We start from the raw sequence: 10,984 nt of genomic DNA, 5'->3' as shown, positions 1-10,984 counted from the left end.
ATAGGTACATTTAGGTCGAAAGGGTGAGGGAGCCAGGACTAGGGAACATATAGGGACTGTCACCTTTGTTTGTTTTGTAGGGACTCCAGCTGCCTGGTTCCAGGGTTGTCAGACCTCAATTGTTTGCAGTCCATGGGATCAGAAGATCTGATCTGCATTTTTATGCTGGTTCATTTACTGTATACTACAGCCCTTCCAAAGGCAGGGCCGGCGCTACCATTAAGGCAAAGGAGGCAGCTGCCCCAGGGCCCCAGAGCTTGTAGGGGCCCCCAGTGGCTGCAAGAGGAAAACATTTTTTTCAAATCGGCCTTATAGTTTTTGAGAAAATCGATTTTAAAGTTTTAAAGGAAAAAAAAACACATTTAAAAACCTGCCGACTTTAATGGTTAATAGCAAATCCACCTTAAATGCTAGAAACGCTAAATTTGCAGGATATGTTAACCAGCTGAGCGGTCTGGACGAGCTCAGCTCGTCCAACACCGCCAGCGGCTGCCGCTCAGGCCCTGCTGGGCCGATTTTAATGAAATAAAAAGCAGCACACGCAGCCGGCACTTTGCCAGCCGCGTGTGCTGCCTGATCGCCGCCGCTCTGCGGCGATTCGCCGCGAGCAGCGGCGAAAGAGGGTCCCCCCAGCCGCCTGAGCCCAGCGTAGCCGGAACAAAAAGTTCCGGCCAGCGCTAAGGGCTGGATCGGAGGCGGCTGACGTCACGACGTCGGCTGACGTCGATGACGTCACTCCGCTCGTCGCTATGGCGACGATATAAGCAAAACAAGGAAGGCCGCTCATTGCGGCCTTCCTTGTTTATTCTGGGCGCCGGAGGCGATCGGAAGATCGCCTCCGGAGCGCCCTCTAGTGGGCTTTCATGCAGCCAACTTTCAGTTGGCTGCATGAAATAGTTTTTTTTTTATTTAAAAAAAACCCTCCCGCAGCCACCCTGGCGATTTAATCAGAACGCCAGGGTGGTTAAGGAGATCATTAGGAATAAGAGGAAAAAACAATTTTTCAAAAAGACCTTATAGTTTTTGAGAAAATCGATTTTAAAGTTTAGAAGGAAAAAAGTATAGTTTTAAATGCGGTAAATGTAACTTTTAGTAGCAAACCTAACAGTAGTGTCATTTTACATGTATCCAACGAAAGTGCAATAAATTTCCTGACGGGGTTTCCAGGGGGTCTATACGCAGCCGCAGCGCTTTGGCCAGGGATCGCTATACAGCCGCAATATGGCTGTATGAAGATCCCTGGCATTTTTTCCTATTTTCCCAATTTTTTTTTTATGTTTAGAGTGTGGGAATTTAAAAAAAAAAAAAAAATTCCCCTCCTGAAACTTTTTAACCCCTTGTCACCCATGCAGGCTGGGATAGCCAGAATGTGGAGCTCTGACCGATTGGGACTTCACACCCTGACTATACCAGCTGCAAAAAAGGTCCCCTAATGCCAATTTTTGTTCCGGGGTATATGTTGGGGGGGGGGGCCCAGGTTTATTTTGCCCTAGGGCCCCATTGTTGCTTAAACCGGCCCTGTCCAAAGGCTTACAAACTAAGGAGCTGTGTTCCAGCACTGATCCCCTTCAATCATACTGAATGGGACAGCGACGCGTTGTGCACAGAAGTGCAGGCAGCAGTGCGTTGTCAGAACTTAATACTGTGCACCAGAGCAGTGTGTCCATCAGTCAGTGCTGTTTATTCTGAAGTCCATTTGTGTATCACACATTGACACGCCTTTGAGAGGGTACTTGTGTTGGGTTCAGGGGGTACTTTTAGAGCTCGTTAACACTACAAGAGCTTTTCTAAGCACTGTGATTTGAAAAGCTCTTGCTAATGTTATCCTATGTGTGTGTTCTCACTTGAGCAATGTCTTTTTGAAAAAATCCCACATACCATTGCATTAGCTTTTAAAATCTCTAGCGTTTAAAAAGCTCTTGTGGTGTGAATCAGCCCTAAGGCCCCATTAACACTAGAGCATTTTGCCAGAGATTTCTGCAAAACGCTCAAGCGCTAGCGCTTTTTAAAGCATTAGTGCTATAATACCCTATGGGCCTGTTCTTACTTGCATTAATCGCCGGCAGTCCAGTGATTTTTTTCGCGTTAAATCGCAGAAAAATCACTCCCGCAGCTGGCGTTTTGCTCTTTCAAGTGTGAATGGGACCTTACTGCAGTCTAATAATTGTGTGAAGCTGAGAGATAAAAAAGTAATTAATTTTTATTGAAAAAAAAATGAAATAAGTACTGTATTTTTCGGACTATAAGACGCACTTTTCTTCCCCCAAAGAGAGGGGGAAAATATTGGTGCGTCTTATGGTCCAAATGTGCCAATACAGACCTGCCTCCCCTAAAGAAGTGGAACATTCCGATCTGCTTGTTGGTAACGTCCCCGGGCGTTTATTTTGTTTTCCCCAGCTCCTTATGTGATAGGAGTGTGTAAAGCATGTGTCCTTTATATTTTCCCCCGGTGTACTAATTGCTGCCCCTGGTGTTGTCATGTCGGCTTCCCCGAGCGCTGTCCTCAATCCTCTCTGTCCTGCCTGCCTCTTTGTAGCGTGAGGCTTACCCCATAACGCCGCTATGAGTAGCGGTAATCCTCCTTGTAAAGCCGCTAAGGTTTTCACGCTCGCAGGCAAAGTATTTCCCTCTTCACTTCAGCATATGTCACTTATGCGGAAGTGGAGAGGGAAATACTATGCCTGCGAGTGTGAACCCCTCAGCGGCTTTACAAGGAGGATTACCGCTACTCATAGCGGCGTTATGGGGTAAGCCTCACGCTACAAAGAGGCAGGCAGGACAGAGAGGATTAAGGATGGTGCTTGGGGAAGCCGACATGACAACATCGGGGGCAGCAATTAGTACACCAGGGGCAGCTTTAAGTACAGGGGGGCAACTATAAGTCCGGGGGCCAGCTATAAGGACACTGGGGGCAGCTATAAGAACACAGCTGCTATATGTACAGGGGGGGCAGCTATATGTACAGGGGGGGCAGCTATATGTACAGGGGGGGGGGAGCAGCTATAAGGACACAGGCCAGCTATAAGGACACCAGGGGCAGAGATAAGGAAACATCAGGCACATACTGTATAAGGACAGAGGTCAGAGATAATGACACAGGGGGCAGGGATAAAGACACAGGGAGCACATATGAGGACATGGGGACAGAGAAGGACACAAGCAGGGCAGAAGATGACAAAGGCGACACACAAAGTACAAATGGGGACACAAGGGGGACATAATTAAGGGAGGGAGACGATCCACAAGATGCCCCTGCACCATGGATGCACCAGGTTTAGTAAATATTTTTCCTGGTTTTTGTCCTCTAAACCTAGGTGCGTCTTATGGTCCAGAGCGTCTTATGGTCCGAAAAATACGGTACATTTAGTTGATTAAAAGCATTCAGGCCTCATTCACAGTGAGACGTTGTGTTGTAATGCGACGTTAAAGTCACAATGCAGCAATACAATGCAACATTAACGATGCATTACCATTGCATTCAGTAGGTACAGTAAAGCATACAGGCAATGAAAAGTATGCTTTCCTGTACCTGGTAATGTGTGCGTTTAGAGGTAATGCCACACGTTACAATGCGACGCTAATGTCGCATTGTGAATGTCCCACAGTATTAGCATTGCAGTGCGGTAAGCTGTGTTATAAGAGTTTATAACGCAGCTCTGCAACATCCCACTGTGAATGAGGCCTAAAGAATATAAGGGAAGCATGCATTCACAATTATGGAATACGCATTTTTGCTTTGCTGAGGTGATTATCTGAGCAGGAGGTAACATTGGTGTTTGAATCCAGGTTTCCTCATTTGAAAAACTAGATTATACATTGTTGTTCAGCTTCAAAATGAGGAAGCATCGGAATCATGTGATATGCAACGTGGACCCGCAATTCCGTGACCCTTTCTACTAGTTTTGGTGCAGCGCTTCAGTGTACGGCATAATCCGGATGTCTGAATATTTAAACCCGGATTCAAACAACAACACTAGCAGGAGGTACTTGGTAAATATAGACTTTCATAAGGTACATACAGTAAAAATATGGAGAAACACTGCTCAGTGTTAATACAGGTAATAAAGCTAAAGCCAGTGTCTGGAGGAAAACTACCAGTATGTTTTGCGGAATTGGTACCAAAAAAGGTGCCGTTGCAGTGAAATATTTTACGATCTAAGATTCTGCAATTCATGTACAGCGCATGTGTGTTGTATGGACTTCGCATTACTGCGCATGAATGGCTTCTTTTCAGAATCCTGGCTGTAATTTTTTGCAATTTGGCGACCAACTGCTGTTTTACATTTTATTTTTTTTGCTGGGGTTGCAGTGGGGGCAGTTATGGTTATGCATTGTACTTAAGGTTAGGCGTGGGAGGGTGGGGCTAGAGTTAGGCATCGGCATGGGGGTTGGTTAGGCATTGGCAGGGGGTAGCCTCCTTCTGATGCCTGGCCCTAACCACCCCTTGGCAGATGCCTAAATCCCCCCCCCCCCCCCGGGTCTAACCTTAAAGGGAACCTAAACTGAGAGGGATATGGATGTTTCCTTTTAAATAATACCAGTTGCCTGTCAGTCCTGCTGATCTATTTGGCTGAAATAGTGGCAGAATCACACACCTGAAACAAGCAGGCGGCTAATCCAGTCTGACTTCAGTCAGAGCACCTGATCTGCATGCATGTTCAGGGGCTGTAGCTGAAAGTATTAGGGCCCGTTTCCACTAGTGCGGTGCGAATCGCTGGGATTCCACCACTGACAAAATCGCATGCGGATGCGATTCCGCATGCGATTTTTGCCGCGATTTCGCATGCGATTTCGCATAGGCAGGCTATGAGCGATTTTAACCATGTCACTGCCTGGCTCAATGTACATTAGTTTTAGTGCGAATTCGCACGCAAAATCGCGGCAAAAAACGCATGTGCGATTTCCCCTATTAAATACATTGCCTGCGAATCGCCTGCATTCCACACGCAGGCGAATTCTGCAGGCCCTACCGTGCAGAAAAATCCTGCACAGAAAAACGCACCAAATAACTGACAAGTGGAAACAGTCTCATCCACTTGTATTGGTTATGCGAATCCGCATGCAGACAACGCATGCGGATTCGCTCTAGTGGAAACGGGCCCTTAGAGACACAGGATCAGCAGCAGAGTCAGGCCTGGAACCCACTACAAATCTCAAAACGCTATCGCAATCGCTAGCGTTTTTATTCAGAGTTTTGTAAGCGACTTCATGAGGGTTTTCCGTCGTTTTTGGGAGAGATTTTAAAAAGTGTAAGCTTTTTGCCAGCGATTGTGTAGCAATTTTAATTCTGATTGGTCCTTTCAATGTATCAGAATTTTATTACAGCTTGCAATCGCACTCAAATCGCTATGTGTAGCGATTCATAAGTGATTTGCCAGCGCTTCAATACATTACATTGAAGCGCAAACTCTCCCAAAATGCTGCAGGTCCTGCGATTGCGATTTTGGTAATCGCAATCGCCACTTTGGAATTTGTTACATTTATTCACATTGGCAGAGCGTTTAGGGAAAGCGCTAGCGATTTAAAGCGCTCCCTAAATGCTCAAAAAAATCGCTCTAGTGGGTTCCAGTCCTCAGGCAACTGGAATTTTTTTTAAAGGAAAAGTCCATATTCTTCTCAGTTTAGGTTCCCTTTACTGTTAGGCGTGGGGGAGGGGGGTTAGAGACACACCATACAATCTTGGTTGTTCAATCTTACCACTTTCATGTAGTATAAGAGCTTAGCCAAGCATTCATTCAAGGCATTTTCATTCTGTTGGCTCTTACACTACATAGATTTGGTAAATCTGTACAACCAAGATTGTATGGTGTGTGTTGGGCTGTAGGCATCGGCAGGGTTCTGAGTGAGGATAGGGTTAGGTTGGGTTGCATTTTATGATAGTAAGGGCCTTTTTCCACTAGCCTGCGATTTGTGATTTGCTTCTGATCGCAAATCGCAAGGTACATTAAACTAATGGAAACTGCAGCAGCAATTTCCATTAGTGCGATCCGATTTTGGTCAAAGCGCAATCGTCGTCCTGCCGCGTTTTGTATGCAATTGAGCTGGACTATAATGAGTAAAGTAGCTCAATCGCATGGTGGAAATTGAAACGCGATTGCGATCGCATTCCATAGTGGAAAAGAGCCCTAATAGCTAAGCAATTGGTTAGGATGCGCTTTCTGATAATAGGACCTATAAATAATTGCAACTGGTTACAAAATCTGACAAAGTTGCAAAACATTCACAACACCGTCCCTTTTCAGCTGGGAATCGGGAGGATTCCCTTATTCATTTATTTAGTCTGACCCAGTAAATGTATTTATGCATGAGAGAAATTACAGGCTGAGCAGGTTTGTAGTTGCAGCAGTAAACTCCAGTGCTAAGAGCTCTAGGCAGTCATAGGCAGTACACAATAAACATTCCCACCCTGAGTTCTCCCGTGACAAGCCAGGCAGAGGAGTTGCTCGGCTCGGCTGTCCCAGGCTGCCCCGGTCTTCCGGGATGAAGTTCACAGGTCCGGCCCCCTGAGCGCTGCGGTGACGGAAGGGAGCAGCAGACGAGCGGGGCTGGCTGCTGCTGTCAGCCAGGATGGTGGCCGTCCTGTGTTTGCCGGAGCCCCTCACAGCCCTCCAGCTGAAGCGGCTGGAGGAGCACAAGTACAGCGCCACAGGGCGATCTCTCAGTGAGCACCTCATGCAGATCTACTGGAACTGGCTGGTGGAGAAGCTGCCTCTATGGCTGGCCCCGAACACGATCACCATGGTGGGACTGGTGCTGAATGTCCTGACCACCGTCATCCTCGCCTGTTACTGCCCCACGGCCACCGAGGAAGTAAGTTGTGACACCAATGGAACGCTGGCGATACATTGTTATTTATACTTCTGAGCAGTGTCGCCTTTCAGGTTCTATGGCGTTGTGCCTTAGTGCCAGGTCAGGTGTTACTTTAGGCTGCAGTTCTGTGTGAAGAATATTGTAGGTTTTATTATTTTATTTTCTCCAATGAGTTTTCCTACGTTATATTTACATGAACGTTCTTATGTATCTCATCCAATTAAGTTTTCTCCCAGGAGATAATTTTTCATCTTGTCTAAAAATGACTTTTCAGCACTTAAATTGAAACAAGTAAAACGTAGTATCAGTTAAAAAGTTATTTTTAGTATTCTCTCGGATGGTGGAAACTTTAAAGTAAATATCACTACGTTTTACACAATCAGAGCTACTGACCTGGGGCTTCCTCCAGGCCCTGGAAGGCTATGTCTCCCTTGTGTGCAGCTCCACTCCAAGCCGGTCTCCTCTGTAGCAACCGTCGACCTGGCCAGGTCGATGGCCTCTGCACATTCATGAGCATGAGACTGCGCTCCTGTAGCCAGGAGCGTTCTGTGCACAATGCTACCAGCCACGGGAGTGCTGTCTAGAGCAGCACAACCGCACGCTCTAGCATGCGCAGAGGTCACCGGCCAGGTAGGCTACAGCTACCGAGGGGGCCCTGGAGATGGGCTTGGAGCGCGGAGCTTTGGCGAGGCACACACAGGCTTCCAGGGGCTGAAGGAAGCCCCAGGTAAGTAGATCTACTGTTACCTTTAAAGGTATTTTATTGGTGAAGTTTGCAAATAACTCCTTGGAGTAAACTCAGGAGCGAAGTTGGCGCTAGTCTAATACAGAATACAGAGGTTGTAACTGTTCTTGTCCCACTCCAGTGGCTGTCATTAACCCTCAATTGGTGCTGTACTGGTAATAATCACCTTTGTATGTACTTTGAGTAGTGGTAATCATTAAGCCTTTTCTTTTACTCTGCTTACACCCCTCTCATACAACTAGGCCGCTGTCTAAAACCCTCCATTCATGTCAATGGATGTATGGCGCTAGTCTATGGTCCCAGCAAGAAACCTCATAGGGAAATTCTGCTAATGTGATTGGGTGGACAGCACCCTCTCAAACTATTAGGTTTCAGATAAGTTGAAGTAAACTACGAGCACACTATCTGGCCATTCACAATGCTTCTTGCTGTAGAAGGAGCTGCAATTTGAGAAATGTCCCTTATGAGGTTTCCTGCTGGGTCCCCTAAACTAGACAAGTGCTGAATGGACCGTAGTCTGTAATAGGGACATATGACTATGGTAGGGATTAGATTGAGTTCCTCTGTAGGACCGTCAGTGACAGGACTATGTGTTCTGTAAAGTGCTGTGAAAGATGTCAGCACTATATAAATCCACACAAATAATAATATACGCGAAAGCTGTTTTATAGCATGATGATTCAGGGGATACAAGTAAGTACTGCATCTGAGAGACTGTTTAATGCCTGGTACACACCAATTTCCCATCAGATAAATGGGTCGATAGATAATTTACGACAGATCCGATCGGATTCCCGATCATTTTTTCTGATCGCTTCTATGTAAATCGATAAGAAAAATGGAAATCAGATCGGACCTGTCGGAAATGATCTATTCGACCCATCTATCTGACGAAAAATTTCATGTTGTGCACCAGTTAAGGCTGAAGCTGCATGAACACATCCAATTTAGACTGGCTGATCACTGACTAATTTTCCACCTCTATGTGGTGGTGGTGGGGGGGGCTACAACAGACTGAATACTAGGAACACATGGGCCTCAATTCACCAAGCTTTATCAAACACATTATCAAAGGTTTGATAATTTACCTCATGGGTAAAATCTAATTTTGAATTCACTAAGGTGTTATAGATTTATTGAACGGTTTATCGATAAAACATTCGATAAATATATATAACACCTTAGTGAGTTCAAAATTTAGATTTTACCCATGAGGTAAATTATCAAACGTTTGATAGTGTTTGATAAAGCTTAGTGAATTGAGTCCATTTTGTAGGTAAGTTCTCATACTATATAGAAGTGGTAGAATTTGCCATTCATTGGTCAATTTAAAATTGGATTATTATTATTATTATTTATTGTATTTATAAAGCGCCAACATATTACGCAGCGCTGCACAATAGATAAATGGGTTAACATACAGGTAGAACATACGGAAACTCACAACAAAACAAGATCATGCAAATGATTTGATAACAATACATTGTCATAGGTCAAGATAGAGACTGTTCGAGTCTACAAGAAGGGTGGTTGTGAGTAAGATTGCATAATCAAGATGGGTACATTAGGGAGGATGGCCCTGCCAGAGGCTTACAATCTAAAGGGTGGGGTGGAGACAATAGGTGCGTCTTTTGAGAGGGGGTCTAACAGAACATATTATGATACTGGTGTAGGGGGGTATGCGAGCGTGAAGAGGTGAGTCTTGAGAGCTTGTTTGAAGGTATTAAAGGTGGGGGCGAGTCTGACGGCTGGTGGGAGAGAGTTCCAGAGAGTAGGGGCAGCCCTGGTGAAGTCCTGCAATCGTGCGTGTGACTGAGTTATGCGTGGTGCGACTAGGCGCACGTCATTGGAGGATCGGAGGGGGCGGGCTGGTATGTGCCTGTGGACCAGATCAGAGATGTAGGTCGGGCAGGTCTTGTGCACTGATTTGTAGGCCAAGCACAGGATTTTGAAATTGATCCTAAAGCTGATGGGGAGCCAGTGTAGTGCTTTACAGAGCGGAGTTGTAGAGGCACTGCGGTGAGAAGAATGTATCAGTCTGGCTGCCGCATTCATTACCAATTTAAGTGGGTCAGTACGGTTAGAGGGGAGGCCAGATAAAAGAGAATTGCAGTAGTCTAGGCGGGAGATGACAAGAGCATGGATAAGGAGTTTAGTGGTGTCAAGTGACAGGTAGGAGCGGATCTTGGAGATGTTGCGGAGGTGGAAGTTGCAGGATCTGACAATACCTTGGATGTGGGCTGTAAAGGAAAGTTCAGAGTCCAGAGTAACGCCTAGACAGCGGGCTTGGGAGGTAGGGTGGATAGTAGTATTTTCAATAGTGACGTGCAGATCTGGGAGGGGTGCAGCTGTGCGGGGTGGGAATAAATTGGATGTGTGTACCAGGCTTAAAGTGTACCCGAGGTGGCCCAGACGAAAACATTTACATACTTACCTAGGTAGTGGGAAGCCTCTGGATAGTACACAGGCTTCCCTTGTCTCAGCAGGACAGATGGAGCCTCAGAACATAACTGTTAAAAGCTTGTCCAATATGTTATTGTGGCCGCGCTCCTCTTTATGCATGAGCATGGCTGTACTGCACCCGCAGGAATACGGCCAAGCCCGTGCTGTAAGCTGAAGTCACTCATCCATGAATGGCTCCTTCCTACTGAGCAGGTGTGGTCGTACAGTACAGCTACACTCATGCATGAAGAGCAGTGTGGATGCCAACATCCAGAGGGTTCCTGGCAGGGCTCAGGAGGAGGGTGTGTGGACCTCTGGAAGTTAGGCAAGTTTTCAATTATTTTTGTATTTGTACGCCTCAGGTTCTCTTGAAGATAGCTCTAATGGTTGAGGAACACTGTACTTAGTTAGTGTCCCTGAGCTGCTGGGGCTCAGCCAAAGGCAATCGCATATCCAGGATTGTACAGTGCCAAGTATGTGTTTGTGAGAACAGGTCACAAAAGCCTGCTTCGGAGGGTTCAAGAAGTGAGTGAATGCCTGTTTATTGCATCACAAGTCACTGGCACTTGTCCCACACCAAATGCTCATTTAATGTTTCTTCACAAGTCTGTTACAACGCTTGGTGTGGGCCCACCACAGGTGCTTTGCGGCAAATCACAAAGCCTCTGCGATTTGTGATTTGTGGAATCGCAGAAGTGGCATGATTTGAAATAAATTCCAAGAGCGATCACGATTTGGCTACTGCAGCCACTGATGCGATTGCTGCCAAAATGTTGCTGACAGCAATGTGTGATCCCTCTGCGACTGTCCGCTACTTGTGGGATCATCCCCCATAAGGATACACTGGTGTATCGCTTTGCCGATAGGTAAGCGCTGCAACAGCACACCCGGTGGGTGCCAGGCCTTAGACGTTGTAAATATTGTTCACCAGAGATGCATCCAATTGAATGCCAGGAGTTAACATTGGTATGAATTTTTAGCCTTATG

The 10,984-nt window shown here is 46.2% G+C and overlaps 1 protein-coding gene across 2 annotated transcripts in view; it reads left to right on the top strand.

Moving 5' to 3' along the window:
- The first annotated feature begins 6,401 nt into the window (after positions 1-6,401).
- CHPT1 (choline phosphotransferase 1) overlaps positions 6,402-10,984 on the top strand; it is a 77,175-nt gene continuing 72,592 nt past the window's right edge. The window contains exon 1 of one of the 2 annotated variants that reach the window (XM_068276968.1): positions 6,402-6,810. In XM_068276968.1, the coding sequence (XP_068133069.1) occupies positions 6,568-6,810 (243 nt within the window). In that variant the 5' untranslated portion in view covers positions 6,402-6,567. The remainder of the gene's footprint in view (positions 6,811-10,984) is intronic. The other variant, XM_068276967.1, reaches the window with a different exon arrangement.

This window comes from Hyperolius riggenbachi, chromosome 3, assembly GCF_040937935.1.
Source record: "Hyperolius riggenbachi isolate aHypRig1 chromosome 3, aHypRig1.pri, whole genome shotgun sequence".
Classification (NCBI taxonomy): domain Eukaryota; kingdom Metazoa; phylum Chordata; class Amphibia; order Anura; family Hyperoliidae; genus Hyperolius; species Hyperolius riggenbachi.
The sequence above is the reverse complement of the archived record's forward strand: the minus strand, read 5'-3'. Positions and strand labels throughout refer to the sequence as shown.